Source organism: Geotrypetes seraphini, chromosome 9, assembly GCF_902459505.1.
Source record: "Geotrypetes seraphini chromosome 9, aGeoSer1.1, whole genome shotgun sequence".
Classification (NCBI taxonomy): domain Eukaryota; kingdom Metazoa; phylum Chordata; class Amphibia; order Gymnophiona; family Dermophiidae; genus Geotrypetes; species Geotrypetes seraphini.
Window position 1 is genome coordinate 148,628,102 of NC_047092.1, and position 19,393 is coordinate 148,647,494.

The 19,393-nt window shown below is 44.5% G+C and overlaps 1 protein-coding gene across 2 annotated transcripts in view; it reads right to left on the reverse strand.

The window, feature by feature from the left end:
* Positions 1–19,393, reverse strand: part of SPHKAP (SPHK1 interactor, AKAP domain containing) — a 207,270-nt gene that overhangs the window by 16,532 nt on the left and 171,345 nt on the right. For both annotated transcript variants that reach the window (XM_033959773.1, XM_033959772.1), the window contains exons 6-8: positions 17,252–17,507; positions 11,439–15,147; positions 6,987–7,160 (exon numbers count right to left, since the gene is read on the reverse strand). In XM_033959773.1, coding sequence (XP_033815664.1) covers positions 6,987–7,160; positions 11,439–15,147; positions 17,252–17,507 — 4,139 coding nt within the window. The remainder of the gene's footprint in view (positions 1–6,986; positions 7,161–11,438; positions 15,148–17,251; positions 17,508–19,393) is intronic.

Below are 19,393 nucleotides of genomic sequence, written 5' to 3' on the forward strand. Positions count from 1 at the left end.
TGATAGAGACTTAGAAGATCATGAAGGGCATAGAGAGAGTAGAGAGGGACAGATTCTTCAAACTTTCGACAAATAAAAGAACAAGAGGGCATTCGGAAAAGTTGAAAGGGGACAGATACAAAACAAATGTTAGGAAGTTCTTCTTTACCCAGGTGTGGTGGACACCTGGAATGCGCTTCCAGAGGACGTAATAGGGCAGAGTACGGTACTGGGGTTCAAGAAAGGATTGGACAATTTCCTGATGGAAAAGGGGATAGAAGAGTAGATAGAGGATTACTGCACAGATCCTGGACCTGTTGGGCTACCACGTGAGCGGACTGCTGGGCACGATGAACCTCAGGTCTGACCCAGTGGAGGCATTGCTTATGTTCTTATGTTATGTTCTTATGACTGGTGCTTGAAAATGATCTTATCTAGGGTAGGAGAGGATAAACATGGGTTTTGAGTTTTGAAATGTCGTGTTTTTGATATTATAACTCTTTGGGCTCCTTTTACGAAGGTGCGCTAGCATTTTTAGTGCATGCAACGGATTAGCACGTGCTATAGTGTGCGCTAACTGAAAAACTACCGCCTGCTCAAGAGGAGGCAGTAGCGGCTAGCGCACGCGGTATTTTAGTGCTCGCTATTCCACGCATTAAGGCCCTAACACACCTTCGGAAAAGGAGCCCTTTGTGTAATTTTGTTTATTGCTATGTACATTTTATTGTTCTCCACCCTGGATAAAGGCAGGCCAGAAATAATAAAAAAAATCTAAAACCTAAATCTAAAGTTAGGTGCTAAGACACTGTACATGAAATGCAAATTCTAGATTGGCAATTACACATTAATTGCCATTATAATCTAGTAGCTAGGCCTACAGTTACATACTAGACTAAACTAACTAAACTAAAGCTTAACTTTGTATACCAAGTCATCATTCTGAGAAGGCTCAACTCGGTTTACAGCAATTAATTAAACAGGGAATGATTTACAAATGATAAGTAGAAGATAATAGCAAAATTTCAAAAGAATTAATTTTCAAAATGTTTGGCAAATAGAGTAGTTTTTAAAGATTTACGGAAAAATTGAAACGAACTGGAACGCCTTAAAAAAAGGGGAGATCATTCCAGAGTTGAGAGAATTTAAAGACCAAAGATTGACTGAAGATCTTGACTCCTTTACCGTATTTTCACGCAAATAACACGCACCCGTATAAAACGCGCACACGAATATAGCGCGCAGAAATCACGATGATTTGCACAAAAACTTTGATATACCGCGCTCACGGGTATACCGCGCATGCTGCCCGACGCTCCTTTCGCCCGCCCTGACTTTCCGTGCGCTGTCCCGACTCTCCGTTCACCCCCCCTGACTTCCGTGCACTGTCCCCCCTTGAAGGTCTGTCCCCATCCTGAAAGCCTGATGCCCCCCCCCGACGTCCGATACATCCCTCCCCCCCCCCCCGAAGGACCGCCGACTCCCCAACAATATCGGGCCAGGAGGGAGCCCAAATCCTCCTGGCCACGGCGACCCCCTAACCCCCCCCCGCACTACATTACGGGCAGGAGGGATCCCAGGCCCTCCTGCCCTCGCCGCAAACCCCCCTCCCCCCCAAGAACCTCCGACCGCCCCCCAGCCGACCCGCGATCCCCCTGGCGACCCCCACGACCCCCCCACCCCCCTTTCCCGTACCTTTGGTAGTTGGGCCAGAAGGGAGCCCAAACCCTCCTGGCCACGGCGACCCCCTAACCCCACCCCGCACTACATTACGGGCAGGAGGGATCCCAGGCCCTCCTGCCCTCGACGCAAACCCCCCTCCCCCCCAAGAACCTCCGACCGCCCCCCAGCCGACCCGCGATCCCTCTGGCGACCCCCACGACCCCCCCACCCCCCTTCCCCGTACCTTTAGTAGTTGGCCGGACAGACGGGAGCCAAACCCGCCTGTCCGGCAGGCAGCCAACGAAGGAATGAGGCCGGATTGGCCCATCCATCCTAAAGCTCCGCCTACTGGTGGGGCCTAAGGCGCGTGGGCCAATCAGAATAGGCCCTGGAGCCTTAGGTCCCACCTGGGGGCGCGGCCTGAGGCACATGGGCCCAACCCGACCATGTGCCTCAGGCCGCGCCCCCAGGTGGGACCTAAGGCTCCAGGGCCTATTCTGATTGGCCCACGCGCCTTAGGCCCCACCAGTAGGCGGAGCTTTAGGATGGATGGGCCAATCCGGCCTCATTCCTTCGTTGGCTGCCTGCCGGACAGGCGGGTTTGGCTCCCGTCTGTCCGGCCAACTACTAAAGGTACGGGGAAGGGGGGTGGGGGGGTCGTGGGGGTCGCCAGGGGGATCGCGGGTCGGCTGGGGGGCGGTCGGAGGTTCTTGGGGGGGAGGGGGGTTTGCGTCGAGGGCAGGAGGGCCTGGGATCCCTCCTGCCCGTAATGTAGTGCGGGGTGGGGTTAGGGGGTCGCCGTGGCCAGGAGGGTTTGGGCTCCCTTCTGGCCCAACTACCAAAGGTACGGGGAAGGGGGGTGGGGGGGTCGTGGGGGTCGCCAGGGGGATCGCGGGTCGGCTGGGGGGCGGTCGGAGGTTCTTGGGGGGGAGGGGGGTTTGCGTCGAGGGCAGGAGGGCCTGGGATCCCTCCTGCCCGTAATGTAGTGCGGGGTGGGGTTAGGGGGTCGCCGTGGCCAGGAGGGTTTGGGCTCCCTTCTGGCCCGATATTGTCGGGAAGTCGGCGGTCGTTCGGGGTGGGGGTGCGAGTGGTCCTGCCGGGGGGGGGGGTTGGATCGGACGTGGGGGAGTCGGCCGGGCAAGAGGGCTTGGGCTCCCTCTTGCTCCGATCGTGGATGCGGGTGTGGGTGGGAGCGCGTGCGAGCGGTCGTTCGGGGTGGGGGTGCGAGTGGTCCTGCCGGGGGGGGGGATGTATCGGACGTCGGGGAGTCGGCCGGGCAAGAGGGCTTGGGCTCCCTCTTGCTCCGATCGTGGATGCGGGTGTGGGTGGGAGCGCGTGCGAGCGGTCGTTCGGGGTGGGGGTGCGAGTGGTCCTGCCGGGGGGGGGGATGTATCGGACGTCGGGGAGTCGGCCGGGCAAGAGGGCTTGGGCTCCCTCTTGCTCCGATCGTGGATGCGGGTGCGGGTGGGAGCGCGTGCGAGCGGTCGTTCGGGGTGGGGGTGCGAGCGGTCCTGCTGGGGGGGTGAATCGGGCGTCGGGCGGGGTGGGAACTATGTTTTAAAACTTTGGTATACCGCGCTCACGCATATAACGCGCGAGGGGTATGCGCGGTAGGTAAAAACGCGTATAACGCGCGCGTTATATGCGTGAAAATACGGTAATCCCTTTTTTTAGAAGGAAGGGAGTGTTTAAGGGCTCCTTTTATGAAGGTGTGCTAGGGTTTTTAGCGCATGCACAAAATTACCGCACACTATAGCTCGTGGTAGCTGAAAATCTACCACCTCCTGTGACCAGTCAGGCACCGGGCCTGCCAAGGTCCCTCTGAAAGCTGGAAGAAAGGGTGGCAAGAAGCCCATAAAAGGAATTGCCAAAGCCAGCTCCCAGTACCAATCTGCCCCGTTTGAGGATGGCACCGACATAGAATGGGGGGAAGGGGAAGCCCTGCACAATCATTACCATCCACACAGCAGGACTAGGAACATAGATTTTAAACCTAGTCCTAGGAATAGGGAGGAAGACTATTGCTCTAATGTCCACCGGGGGAGCCAGAGAGAAGCCCAGGTGAGAGCAAGCTCAGCTAGAGCAGGGCGTGGCTCCCCTCTTGATAAGCCAGTAGATGTTAGCAAGCTACTAGGCAGGTTAGGGAGGAAGCTCAGGTCTCTCCCTAAAGAAGAGCTTCCCAGCTCAAGCATGGGCAATACCTGTGACCCCATGGAAGTGGAAGAGGCTGGACCCACTTCAGAGTTGCTAGAAGCAGATCAGGAAATGCCAATGGAGCTGCAAGGAGAACTGGTCCCTGATGGCTTGGAGGGGGCTCCTGAGTTGATGGAAGTAAGCTTGGCAGCCATTTTCAAAGCCTGAGCTGCAAACTGTGAGGGTTTTTTTTATTGCTGTTGTGGCTGAGATTGTTTTTTGTTGCCTCAGTCAAGGTTCAAGGTTCAAGGTTTATTAAATATTTGATGAATCGCTGAATCTGTTTACAAAGCAATGTACATAATTATAAAATAGGATAGAGTTAAAAAAAATACAAAATACATGAACATTGAGATTAAGACAGGACAAACATTAGTTCGAAGGGGAGGAGGGTAAAAAGATACATCTGTTATATCGAGAAAGACAAATAAGGGAAAAAACAAAAGGAGACAGGGTAGTTAAAAAAAAAATATCATAAAAGTCAAAAAAGGTTTAAATGTTAAAAGCATCTTTAAAAAGATGTGCTTTCAAGGATTTTTTAAAAGAAGGGATATCTTTTTCGTTTTTGATGTGTTGAGGCAAAGAGTTCCACCATTGGGGACCAATTACAGAAAACATGTCTGATCTTCGTGTACCTATTATTTTTAGAAAAGGAACAACTAATAGATTTTGAAAAGATGATCTGAGTGTACGCGCAGAGCTGTGGGGAATTAGCATTCTTGATATAAATTGGGGTTCGTTGTAAGCCAAAGTTTTAAATATAAGCAACAAAACCTGAACTGTGAAATTGTTTGTTTTTCTATCTTGATTAACTGCACAATTTATTAAGCTGAGAGTGCTTTTGTGGGGAGAAGTTTGCCAACAACTGGGAGGGTTTTTGAAAGCTGTTTTTTGTGCTTTTGTAAGGCAAACTTGAGGCACTCCCCTAGACCCAGCAGTGTGATAAGATAAGCTGGAGGCTTTATTATTTAAGACTGGTTGCATATTGGTGAAACATGGCAGGGAACTGAACTCTTTTGAAACCTGCTAAGGAATTTATTTGGTCCTTAAAGGAAAGTGAGGAATCAAAAAGGACTCCCAATATACTGACATTTAGACATGGCCAAATGATCTTAAGGTGGCTAAACAGGTTGTAAAGGTGATGGCAAAAGCTAGAAGGATTCTTGGGTGCCTAAGGAGAGGAATGGCCATTAGGAATTGATGCTCTGTAAAAGACACTGGTGAGATCTCATTTAGAATCACTAATAATAAAACCCTAAGCACGCATGCGCACTCCTACCTGCGTGATCCGTAGGTCCGTGGCAGGTAGGAGTGCGCATGTAAACTTAGGGTTCTATTAGATTGGAAGGAAATACTCGGGGCCTCCGGAGTGCAGAGGGGCGGCAGCGACAGAGGCGATGCGGGCCGACGGGTAGTGGCGGAGGAGAAGCAGCAGCACTGGTGGCAGGAGCAGGAACTCTGAGGGGAGTGCGACTGGGAAATTGCCACGAGGCGACAGGTGTCGGAGGAAGAGGAGCAGTGGCACTAGTGGCAGAAACAGGAACTCTGAGGGGAGTGGGACCGGGGAATTGCCACGAGGTGACGGGTGGCAGAGGAAGAGGAGCAGCAGCAGCAGCGGCACTGTCGGCAGCAGCAGGAACTCTGAGGGGAGTCAGGGAGGAAGGTAACAAGAAGGGAGGCCTACTGCTAGACATGGGGAGCAGGGAAGAGGTGCTGTTAGACAGGGGGGAGGTAAAAGGAAGGGAGAAGGCCTACTGCTGGACAGGGGGAGCAGGCAAGGGGTGGTGGCGGACAGCTGAGGAAAGAGAGAAAAAGAAAGACAGACAGAAAGCGGCCACATCTATTCTAGCACCCGTTAATGTAACGGGCTTAAAGACTAGTATTATATACAGTTCTGGAGACTGCATCTTCAAAAAGACATAAACAGGTTGGAGTTGGTCTAGAGGACGGCTACTAAGTGGTCTTTATCATAAAATATAATGGGACTAACTTAAAGATCTTAATATGTATACTTTGGAGGAAAGGCAGGAGAAGGGAGATATGATAGAGACATGTAAATATGAGGTACTTATATTGCATAAATGCGCATGAGGTGAGCTTCTTCCAATTGAAAGAAAACTCTGGAATGAGGGGGCATAGGATGAAGGTAAAAGGAAATAGATTCAGAAGTAACCTCAGAAAATACTTTTTCACAGAAAGGGTGGTGAATGTAAGGAAAGGCCTTCTGGTGAAGAAGCTGAATTCAAGACAGTCTGCGACTAGTACATTGGATCTCTGATGGAGATGAGGGAATAGTTGATGGCAAGCTTATGCAGACCAGATAGGCCATATAGTCTTTCTCTGTCTTCATATTCTTTGCTTCTATGCTTACACCATGCCAATAGCTGGTGTGAATGTCCATGATTAAAAGTTACATTTGTGTGCATAACTGGCATGATTCTAGAAGCTTAGCATGTAAATGTGTGGCATGCCCCTGACCTGTCAGTGCTCCTGTTATGTGCATGCTCTGTTGCAGTTTTGTGCTTTATATTTTGAGTATTTTACAAAAGGCTTTCAGTTCAGTAAGCATTTATACATGTATGTGCATACATATGCACATATATATACCAGGGTTCTAGTCACTTATGCATATACTCTACTCTCTAGAGGAGCGCAGGGAGAGGGGTGACATGATTGAGACATTTAAGTACGTCACAGGTCGTGTCGAGGTGGAAAACGACATATTCTTTCCTAAGGGACCTTCAGTCACAAGGGGGCACCCGCTCAAACTCAGAGGAGGGAGATTTGGTGGTGATACCAGGAAGTATTTCTTTACAGAAAGGGTGGTGGATCACTGGAATAAACTACTGGTGCAGGTGATCAAGGCCACTAGCGTGCTCGACTTTAAGAATAAATGGGACATCCACGTGGGATCTCTACGTGGGTCGAGCAGCACTCTGACTTAATGGGGTGGGACAGTAGAGTGGGCAGACTTGATGGGCTATAGCCCTTTTCTGCCGTCATCTTTCTATGTTTCTATAATTGGCATGTGAATAAATCGCCTTCTTTATAGAATTACCCTGATAATGCATAAGTGATGAATAGATTTTCTCCTTTTGCGTGGACACGAATTGCATCGTTATCCAGTTGCTGGAAAACACAGAAGGCAGAGATACCTCATTGACCTCTCGCTGAATTGTAAAAAGCTGCTGGCGTCATCTGGATTGTCCTCATCATTCATGAGCTGCGACCAGCTGCCGGTGCTTTCCTCACTGCTGCTGAGGTGATTTGGGAGCTCCTCTATTCTTCTGGCAGTAGCAGGTGCCTCGGCATCCAGGGTACTTCTGTGCCTAATTGTGGAATGATCCAGTGCAGAACCGCATCAGTGTCAGGGGGCGCCAGATTTTAGCATTTTATGAATAACAAAAAAAATGAGCAACAGTTCACTTGCTGCTTGACACATTTAGTCATGACCTTCTCTGCCCTTCGTGACCATATTATACAACAAAAAGGAGAACTGTACAAACAAATGCACAGTTTCTCAAAAGAATAGGCTAAATAGTCAAAGGGACAATACGTATTAGTGGCTGCCATAAAACTTATACGGGTCGATGTTCAAAGAAATTTAATTGGCCAAAACAGCTCTTGGCCAGTTAAATTGCCTATTCCCGACTCCAAATTCTGTCCCTTCTGTCTTGCTGCGCCGTGTGCCTGGAACAGACTGCCTGAGTCATTAAGTCAAGCTCCATCACTAGCAGTGTTCAAATCCAAGCTAAAAGTTCACTTTTTGAGGCTGCTTTTAACTCCTAACTCCCACTCTCCATAAGCTACTTTTGCCCATTTTACTATTCTCCCTGTGAGAAACTCCCCAACCCCTCCCTTTATGTACTGTTTGTCTGTGTAACCTAGATTGTAAGCTCGTCATAGCAGGGACCATCTATTACATATTAAATACACATGTGTATGCCTTTCAGTTCTTCAGAAATTATAGAAATGTAGAATGTATATAGTTGTTTGTATTAATCATTACAAAAAAGGCAAGCACTGATCTAATACATCTCCTATTGTTTTATCCCTTCTTTGTTCTCTTTTCTGTACCAAATTGTAGTTCTTCCCTGCATTTCCCTCTTATTGAATGTACGTCTGTGATTCCCCATAAATTGTTTGTCTCCTCTATTTTAATTTTTATTGTTCATCGCTTTGTAATCTATGAAAAAAGCGATTATATCAAATATGAATTAAACTTAAAACTTGATAAATAGTAGTAGTAGTAGTAGTAGTATTTGGGGCTAGCTGCTAATTTTCAGTGGCATTTAACTGTTTAATAACCGGTTAGCACTGAACTGAAAACCAGCTATTTTCAGGACGTTCCGGTGCAGAGTTGACACTTGGCAAGCAATAACCTTCTTGCTATCCTATCATGGTATGGAGGGTTCTTTTTTTTCTACTCTGTTTGATTTTGTGTCTGTACGCCACCTGGATGGATTTTGTATCCTTGGGCTGTTAATCAAATTCAACAAACCTGAAATCTGAAGTGCTGATATTTGGAACCTAACTGGCCAGGTTAACTGCATCAAAGGGCCCGTTAAATGAGTGTGGGGTGCAGTGGTTAGAGCTATGGGCTCAGCACCCTGAGGTTGTGGGTTCAGATCTCACACTGCTCTTTGTGACCCTGGGCGAGTCACTTAATCCACTAGATACAAGCAAGAAGACGGTGGGATTCCTAAGGAACAATCCACAAATACAAAACAAATCCCACTAAAGCGTATTGAATAAGATAGTGGAGAGAAAAATGGTCTCAGAAACCTGCCTGGATAAGGATATATTCAATCCAATACCAAGCTTTTAACAGTTTGTAGTTTCCATCACTGACCAAAAATACCTCCACCTCCTTTTTTGTGTAACCAATTGCTATTGTGTCATAAATTAATAATTTTTTACTTTTTTCTAAATTTTTAATGTCCCGCCTCGCTTAAGGACAGCAGAAATAAAGAGCCCTAAGTGAGGCGGGACGTTAAAAAGAAGTGTCCTGAGAACCCTTGAAAAAGCCACTTTTGTGGCAAAACGGGTTCCTGTCGGGCTTGTCAGCACTCTGCACACTTCAAGATAAGTGTTTTTCTTGCTGTCTATAAAAATTAGAAAAAAGTAAAAAATTATTAATTTCTGACACAATAGCAATTGGTTACACAAAAAAAGGAGATGGAGGTATTTTTGGTCAGTGATGGAAACTACAAACCGTTAAAAGCTTGGTATTGGATTGAATATGTCCTTATCCAGGCAGGTTTCTGAGACCATTTTCCTTGCCACTAGTGGTCTCAACACCCTTTGCAGGGCCACATTTTGGATTTGTAGGTACTTGGGGGGCCTCAGAAAAAAATAGTCTTATTAAAGAAATGACAATGTTGCATGAGGTAAAACTCTTTATAGTTTGTAAATCTTTCCTTTTGGCTAAGCCTTAATAATAATATTGTAATTTATAGCAAAAGAGACATATGATCATGAAACTCTTTTATTTTATTTTTGTGACTATGATAAACATACCGAGGGCCTCAAAATAGTACCTGGCCGGGCCGCGAGTTTGAGACCACAGCTTTAGTGGGATTTGTTTTGTATTTGTGGACAAGTCACTTAATCCCCCCATTGCCCTAGGTACATTAGATTGAGTGTCAGCCCACCAGGACAGACGGGGAAAAATGCTTGATTATCTGAATGTAAACCACTTAGGCTATAAGTGGTGTATAAATAATAAAAATAAAATAAAAAAATATTCAATCCTATCTTATGGGGTTAAGTGCTGAATATCACACTTAGCTGACTGTATCTTAGTGGGCTCCAAAAATCAGGAAATTCAATGCCGATGCACAGATATGGCCCAGCATGAAATTTCTGGGTTTAATGCTAGCGGCAGTTAGCAAAACGCTGACCACAACTGGTGGGATACCAAACACATAAGATTCCTATCTGAATTTTCAGCAGCACAATTGGAGCAATTTTTAAAGAGGGCTCATGGTAGGTACTTATTCTATAAAGAAACTTAGATGCCCAGGTTCCATTATAGAAGGTCCCTGTCAACTGGTCCTAAATGCTAAACATCTACTCCTGCTTTCTGTATGGTGACTACAGTTGTGTGTGCAAATCTGGCCAGCGGTTAAATTGTGTGTACAACTTAACTGTTTAACAAGACCATCAGTGCCAATCATTGACCACTAACAAGCCGTTATTGGTGCTAATTAGAATTTATGCACCTAACTTTCCAAGTCTATTCTCTAAAGTGGTGTGCGTAAATTCTAATACGCAGCTCTCAAAAGGGGGAGTGGCCATGGGATGGGCATAGGCAGGCTGTGGGCATTTCTAAAAATCATGTGCGCTTATAGGATGTGCCCAATCCACTCAGCATTTAGGCATGGGCATTTGCACCATGTTTTAATTGGTGTAAATGATCATGCCTAAATTTTATTCATGGGGCAGCCACTGTTAAGTGTGGTTTGTAGAATAGCGCTAAGTGCGTCTTTTTTCTGTGCCAATTTTTCTGCACCGTATATAGAAATTACCCCTTAATGGGTCAGTTGGTCTAAAAGACAATTGGTCAAATGGCTCAATTGGTCTAAGGTAGTGTATCACAGATTCCAGGTGTGCCGCGAGATGCCAGTGAAGAGGAGAGGTTGTGGGCTCAAACCCTGCACTGCTCCCTGTGACCCTGGGCAAGTCACTTAATCCTCCACTGCCCCAGGTACATTAGATAGCAAAAATACCGGGACAGATAGCGAAAATACTTAAAGTACCTGTATGTATACTGCTTTGAGTGTGGTTGTATAACTACAAAAAGGCGGTATACAAGTCCCAATCCCTTAAATCCCTTATGCCTGTGCCTCTCCGGCACCTCTGCTCCTTCTCCTCATTTCTCCTTCTGCAGCACCCCCCCCCCCCCCACTGGCAGTAATAGGAGGCTCAGGGCCACAGCTAGAGGGCATCCACGCATGCATGGATATTGATGTGATGACATCATACAAGCGCATGACATCATTGCATTGATGTCCGCGCATTTCCAGGTGCCCTCCAGCCTTGGCCCTGAGACGTGTGTGCCGCAGCTTAAAAAGTTTGTGACACACTGGTCTAAGATGAATATTGTTATTATGGCGTAGGTTCATGAAAGAGCATCAAAATGTACAGTAGGTGCCAGGATGATACACACTAAGCATGAAGAGCCATGAAGAGGTGCTTAGATTAGGCATCAACATTGAGGATGCCTGGCGATCCAAAATCAGCAAAATAAAACATTCAGAAAGGCAAACCCAGGTATCTCAGCAGAGCCGCTAGGATGACCCCTTACTACATGCATTTTAATGTCTGACAAGCTGTAGACTTGAATTATAGTAAAAATGGATAATAATTTTCTGGTTGGCATATCTATTAAAAAAAAAACAACAACCAAAACCAAACAAATCAGTTCTTGTTATGACCTTTTTCAAATTAGATAATACATTTACTATTAACAGATTTGATTCTGGAAGGTTAAAACCCCTTCTCTTTCTTTAACTCAGTTCTCCTTGATTAAAGATTCATATGTATAATGTACTTATGCCATTGAAACATAAAAGCAGTTTCTAACCTTTCTTCCAGTCACTTACCCGCTAGTCATATTGGTGTTTCGTACAATGCTTTCTTCAGAGTCTATTCCTGAAGGTTTTTCCTTGACTTGACAGACCATTGTTCTCCCAGAGGAGCTGCTGTGAGCAATGAGATCTTCTGTGATTCCATTAAACTCTTCTCTTTGATCTGTTTCTATTTGAATCAAAGGCACTTCTCTTCCATGGCAGACCGTTAAAGATTCACTGGTTGCAAAATGCTCTCTCTTTTTTTCTAAATCTGTTCTGTTTTGTATAGATTTAGATGGGCTTTCAGAAGGTGTGGAAAAATGTCTGCTTGCAGGTTTGGAGTCTTTATTTGTATAATCAAAGGAATCTTGATGGACAAAAAGGAGAGACTTCCCACTCTGGACAATATCTGCAGCTAGTCTATTAGCGTATTGTTCCACATGCAAAGGGGAACCATTAGGACTGTGCTCCTGACTGGCGGCCTCCATATTATCCCCTATGATTTTGTTCTTCCGCATTAAAGCCTCAATGGAATTTGTCCATGTCTCATGAATCAACATATCTGTGATCTGGTCCATTTTGCATCTTTGGTATAAACAAGAGTCTGACTTGCAAAGCCCAGAAGACAACACAGCGCTGACTGGCTGTATACTTAGGAAATCAAGATGACTGTCCTGAGCAAATCCGTCCAAAGAGTTTGCTTTCACTGGTGCATTTACTGTTAGGCGTGTGCTCGATGATCTACTGTCGGGCATTGAAGACTGTCGAAAGCAAAAAGGGCTTCGAGGAGACGGAGGCAACAAATTACTGTTCCAGTCTCTTCCATTCTTGCTGGATACATTTTCTTTATCAATTTCTCTAAGCATATACCTATAAAATTCTTCGGTGATACTTTCTGTACTAGACTGTTTGGAAGGGCAATTTGGCCTCACATTGAGGTGACCATTTTTTTGAGTTACCTGTTGCATTGCAGAGTTTAAGATGTTATTTGCATTCTTTCCAGCATAGTAGTCTAACAACAAATCAAATTCTCTCCCTTCATTTTCCATTTGGTTTACCATGAATCTAGAAAATTCATCTGTAATACTTTCACAGCTAGACTGCTTTGAGATAGAACTAGCCCTGCTAATTGATTGGCCAAAAATGCTCAGGGTACCCAGAGTATTGGCTAAAGTTTTAGAATCAGAGTCCTCTTCTGGTATGCTTTCATAACTGGATGCTTTACCCCTGCTCCACCGTTCACAGTGCAATCTGTTTCTAGAATGATTTTGACCTTGCCAAGTGCTATCAGCCTGTTCAGATAAATTCATTATTTTAGAGGCCACTTCATTTGCAAACATGCTTACAGAATCAGGAGCGTCGTCGAGGTTTATTGATTCGTCAACTACTCTGTTCATCAGTCGCTCTTTTAGTTCTGGATGTTCATCTGTTTTTTTCTTGATCTCACTCAGCCTTGGTGGTCTGTGCTTTCTTATGACGGAGCCGTTGGGCGGCGCTTCTTTTTTCCTTTTCATGGTTCGACAAGAAAGACTCTGTGCCATCAAATATTCATTGCCTCGTTTCCATGCGCAGAACCAAGGCTGCTTGCCATTTGAGTTTTCTAGACAGATGGCAGCTATTTCTGTGGCCATAGACACCACGGTCTCTGCCAACTCATCCGCAAAATCAGAAACATAATATTTCTCTGCATGTTTTACCTGTGGCAGAGGCTGAGATGGATGCACAGACACAGAGACTGGAAACTCATTGTTTAATAAGGCATCCGACATTTGTTTTTCCAGGGGTTCAGTGTTCATTGTGGCCTCAAAAGGCACCTGCGCATAGGCACTGAGCTGGCTTTCATCTGTAAAAGTATTTTCTAGGACTTTGTTCCGATTTTGAGCTTTGCAATCATCACTTTTCATATACCATTTATTAGTTGATGTTTTCATGCCCGTTGATTTATGCCCACTGTTACAATTATTGTATGCTAGTTCTGAATCAAATGAATTATTTTCCTTATTAGCTGATATGGCGTCTCCTTGAATAACATCATTTGCATGTGTCTCTTGTACAAATCCCTTTTTCACAGTGCCATTATTGTAAAGATTATGGATCTGATTGCTGGTGGAGTGATAAAGTTGCTGCTGGGATGTTTCACTGTCTACTTCCTCCTTTTGTTGGCCGTGGGCTGCTTCCATTATACTCCATTTATTCCTGTCTTCAGAAAAGGGAGATGGCAGTTTGCTAGATCGTATGATATCGCTCATCTTTTTGCATGTGGAATATATCACATTAAAAAGCAGTTCGCTTGCAGTTTCCATAAACACGCTTGGCGCATTCACATTTGATTTACCACCTATGCTGGGAGTTAACAATTGCTTTTTTCTGTCTGCTTCGTCAACAGAGTGTTTCACTATGACATTCGATAAGGTTTGTGCCAGCTCATCCTTATTTACTTTATCGAGATGCAAAGGTTTTGGACTTGTCACAGTTTCAATAATTCTTCCATTCATCAATTCTATAAATTCTTTTACATTTCTATAAGTATTTGGCTCAGCTAAAATGATGGATGCTTCTTGAAGGAGCACTTTTGCAATACTGTCGTTACATTTTTCCATATTGCTTTCTACACCTACTAGGGTGACTGCAGAGGAGGCATCAGCCACAGACAAATGCCCTCTTGAAGGTCCGGAATGTTTTGCCTCTTTTGTTTCTCCGAGTCCACAAACTGTGATAGCGCTTGACACCTGGGTCATATCACAACCAGCAGATGGCAAGAAATAATTTATGTCTGTTTCATTTTGGGGTGCGTGGAGATTTTCTGATTGAAGTTCTTGCGTGGCAATTAGCTTTTTGCCATCTGTATTGTTGTGCTCTAGTTTGATTTTTTCTGCAGCATGGGGGCTTGTAATTGTTCCGATAACAGTGGCAGCACAAGCTAAAGCTACTTCTAACATACTTTGGGGTTCTGTAATTGAACTGACATCTTTTTGGGCGGAGTCTAAAACGTCTGTAGAGCTCTCCACGTCAGGAGATTGAGGAGCATTTGCAAAACTGGGCCCTGTCCATTCTGATGCATTTTCATAGCTGTCTGGACTTTGCACAATGACAATTTTGGGAAGTTCATTCCACGACCGGGATGCTGCTGTTACCTCTTCTTTCAGTTTGCTGGCTGAGATTAAAGTGTCTCTGGCAGAAATGCAGACAGCAGCTTCCTCAGTAAATGTGGGCTCTGACTGGGATAGTCTGATAAATGCATCCTGTAGAACAGACTCTGCTAAATTTGTTGCAAATTGACCTGTAGTAACTTCTTTTTGCACAACCCCCTGAATTGTTTGTTCTTCTTTGAAGGGCTGGATGTCTGAGGAGCTACTATTTCCTTTTGGATGTGCCTTGCAAAATGAAGTCAACTGCTCTTCCGCCACTGCTGGTAGATGAGAATCACCTGATATATTCGAATTTTCAGCATTGCTGTTACACTTTGCTTTAACATGAATGCCAGCAGATAATGGATTGCTTTCTGATAGAGTTCCCTCTAGATGCTGGAAAGCCATATCTACATTTTTCATAGCTAGGTCTTCAGCCATGTCATGCAGGGTTCCTTCTGAATAACATGTGTTTTTACCTGAAGCTGTGTTGTCTTTGCTGTCTTTATTTACTTCATAGGCAAATGGCAATCTGCCCTTTTTACATTGCAAATTGTCCTTTGCTTTTGAGTTTTTGACTTCTGAAGTTTCTAAAACTTCTAATTTTTCTTGACCTGAAAAAGAGAAGGATTCATGATTAGCTGTTTTTTGTTGTTTTTTTAATATGTGACTATGAAAATGATCTGGTTTGTCAAAATACAGCATCATAGAGTTGAATATTCAGTGGGATGATCACTGCTTGAAGACAAGGAGATGATTCATATGTTAGCTACATGATCTATTTAAATAGGAGCACTTATTCAGTGATTCTAAGAGTAAACAGATAAGTTATCCCTTTAAGACAGTGGTCCCTAACCCTGTCATGGAGGACCACCAGGCCAATCGGGGTTTCAGGATAGCCCTAATGAATATGCATGGAGCACATTTGAATGCCTGTCACTTCCATTATATGCAAATCTCTCTCATGCATATTCATTAGGGCTAGCCTGAAAGCCCGATTGGCCCAGTGGCCTCCGGGACAGGGTTGGGGACCACTGCTTTAAGACTTCTGTTTATGCGGTTCTATCTTTGTGGGTAGGCTTAACCTGATAAAGGTTGAATATTGCCGCTATCAGATTAAGTTGAATCCATGTCTTCAGAATACTTTCTGTTTTGTGCTTGCAATGTTTGGTTGGGCAATGAGAAAACATTGATGCAATTAATTAATTAATTAAATTCATTTTCTATCCTGTTGTCCCCACAAAGCTCAGAACGGGTTACAGGTTCAACATATATAATTTCAATTTAATTGCTTAAATCTTTGTAAATATCAGTGTGGAGGAAGACAAGCAGCTACAACAATAATTTGAAAATACGAGGTGCTACCCAAAAGTTTGGAGAATTCAATTGTAAAAAACACAATCGCTTACCGAAACTCCTAGTTTCCAATGTCTCCTTCGAAGTTGTCCCCCTGAGAATGTATACAGCGATCTCAGCGTTTTTCCCACGAGTCCGTGCATCTAGGGATGTCATCTTGGGTGAGTGCCTTGAGGACCGTCTGCGATTCAGCCTGGATCTTTTCAATCGTGTTAAAATGGCGCCCTTTCAGTTGTAATTTCATTTTAGGGAATAGGAAAAAAAATCACACGGGGGCAAGGTCAGGCGAATAGGGAGGGTGCGTAATCACTGTAATATTTCTAGAAGTCAGGAATTGTCGAACAACGAGTGATGTGTGAACGGCCTTCTGTTCACCGGTTAGCAGTCTTGGCACAAACTTCACAGAAATGCATCTCATGCTCAATTCATCCAATAAAATTCATTGAACTGTACTGTATGACTGTCCTACTATCTCGCAAACATCATGGATCATTTGCCTACGATCTGGAAAGATAGTCTCACAAACTTTTTCTATGATTTCAGTGTTGTGCTTGTTGACGGTCATCCGGAACGGTCATCGTCATGTACAGATGTTTGACTGTCCTTGAAGCGTTTGTACCAAAGAAAGGTTTTGCTTTGGCACATGGCATTATCTCCAAAGGCTTCCTGGAGCATACAATGGGTTTCTGCAGCAGTTTTTTTAAAGTTTGAAACAAAATTTGATGCAGATTCTTTGCTCGGTAAAATCCATCATATCGAAATCCGCCGAGTCACTAAAACACAACCTTACAAAATCGCACAGAACAAAACTATGGCAACTATTTCGCAAAGCATACTGCTAGACACCTTTAGCGGTGGAAGGGCATGCTATATCCAGTTCACACGCGCTGTTCACATTCCCTCAACTTTTGGTTAGCACCTCGTAGCTATGTATCAGTTGTATAGCTGGTTTGACTGGAAGGCCACTGGCTTATCAAGTCTAATTGCCCGACAGCTAATTCTGTGGGAAAATGAAGCTTCCTCCTGGGGTATTTATAGCAGTTCTAAAGCAGAGAAATTCCTTCATGATGTCAAATATTGCATTCAGGTTACATCACTAGATCAATACTTTATCCTAGAGCCCATCTACATTATCGCGCCAACCACTGTTTACTATAACTATGGCTGCCCTAATTGCAAAAATGCTCCATAATTTCATACATAGCCAATACCATTTTTCGTAGCTGTAAAGGTAGAACTGTGTGACCCTAGTAATTTCTCCTCAAAGTCTCATGTAATTGAAGAAATGCATTTATACAGATGACAATTTCTGTTCAGTTTCAGAAAGATAAGTTTGAGAATGATGTCAAGCAATAAGATTACCATATTTATTTTCTTCGGTTTCATTTTCCTCCTCAAAGTGTTCCGAGGCGGTCAGAAAGTCCTCTTCTATTGAGGACAGAGAGCAGTTTGTATCGTCCTCAGGCTTTAACCCGCTCGCATCCAGCTGCAACTGTCTCTCTTGCACAAGTTGTAATCCAATCAGAAACTTGTTTATTTCAAAGATGATGCAGCCTGTGCTGTTCTCTCTCTTCCTCCTTGCACACTGCACCAAGCATACATCTGCCAGCCACGAGCACTACAAGGAAAAGAAGTTAATTTATCTAGATTCTCTTATGCTGCATTATTATCTCATAAATGTTTAGCAATTGCAAAGAAGCAATACAGGTTATCTATGTGATGTCTTTGGCACATTGTGCAGATATGTTTAAGGTAAATTTATATGAAATATATTCTTCATTAGAAGGTGCTTTTTGCAAATTTCTTTCCATTATTTACTACCTTTCCTTCCAGGAGCAAGCTCTAAATGGGGCTTAAAATGAGCAAACTGACTATTTACACGTATGTAAACAAACCAAACAATATTACAAAAAATTATAATATACTGTAATAGTTAAATAATGCAAGATAAAACTAGAGCTGTCAATGAAGTCATTATGAAAATACAATCTTAATCTAATTTCATTGGGCTTCAGTTTGTTCAGATTGAAGATGTAGCAGTATTCTTGGAGTCTATGGTTGATAATTGTCTTTATAGTACTCCCCCGAAATTCGTGGGGGTTCCGTTCCAGTACCACCCGCAAATTTCAAAAAAACGCAAATTTAGTTTTGAGTCTTTAAAAAGGCAGGAGAGGGCAGCTGGGGTGCCGGCAGGTGCAGTAAATCATACCCGGTTTGCTCTTGAAGGGGGGGGGGGGAGAGGAGGAGGAATCAGCTGTGCAGAAGGCCGAATGTCTGACTGGGGGGCGGGGGGAGAGGAGGAGGAATCGGCTGTGCAGAAGGCTGAATCGTGGACTCATTCTCTGTATTTTCGGACCGGAAGAGGCAGTCAGAAAATACTGCGAATGACTGAGTCCGCGATTCGCGAACCGCAAATTCACGGGGGAACACTGTACTGGGTTGTACAACTGATAGGACAAGTCTGAAAACCAGTTTACCCAGGTAAAAATGACTTGAATGAAAGTTGCCCTTTTGCCCTCCACCCAAAGTTTTTTTAAATTTTAACTTTTTAATATATTGTACAGAAAATGTATAATCAAGAAAAATAAACTACTTTAAAGAATATTATCTCAGCAATTCCAATTACAGCCACAAGCAATTGTTCTCAAGTCCACCACATGGAAAGAGCATAGAAAATGAAAAAGAAATGACAAAACTGAGTCTTGCAATAGGATGACTTATTCATCAACTTAGGCCAAACTCAGTGGCGTAACGAGGGTAGGAGGTGCCTGGGACGATGGCGCCCCCCCTGCGCCCCCTCCCTGCTCCTCCCGCACTAACCCCCCCGCTCCTTTCATGCCCCCACACCACACTCACGCCCTACTTTCCCAACCCCTATACCTGTTTAAATCTTCACCAGCGTGAATAGCTTCTCTGGCTTGCTGCTTGCGCTGGCATTGGCTTTCCCTCTGACATCACTTTCTGGCCCCGCAACCCGGAAGTGATTTCAGAGGGAGCCAGGCCAGTGTGAGGAGCAGGCTAGAGTAGTTGCTCGCACTGGCGAAGATTTTAAAGAAGTACAGGGGGGAAGGGAGGGCGCGAGCAAGGGGTAGAGAGGTGCCGGCACCCCCACCAAGACAGCGCCCGGGGCGGTCCGACCCCACACCTCCCTCTTACTATCACACTAGCCAAACATATATTAATTCCTCCCTGGATCTTGTTTACCCTTTTCATGCTCCAAAACAAATAGGAAAAATCAAAGAAAATACATGGTTTCTCCTGCAGATGGACAATACACCTATATGCAGCGGAATCTCAGGAACGACATACACCAATAGCCAACACCCTGGGTTTCAGGGCCAGGAACTGTTTCCTATGTTCCTGAGTGACTCTTGTAACACCTGGATGAATTTGAATTGCCTTCCCGCAGAAAATATCCTTCTTATGTCTGAATATATGTCATCCATAAAAGAATAATTAATTATAATTATAATAAATACAATGAGTGAATGTAAAGTATAGAAT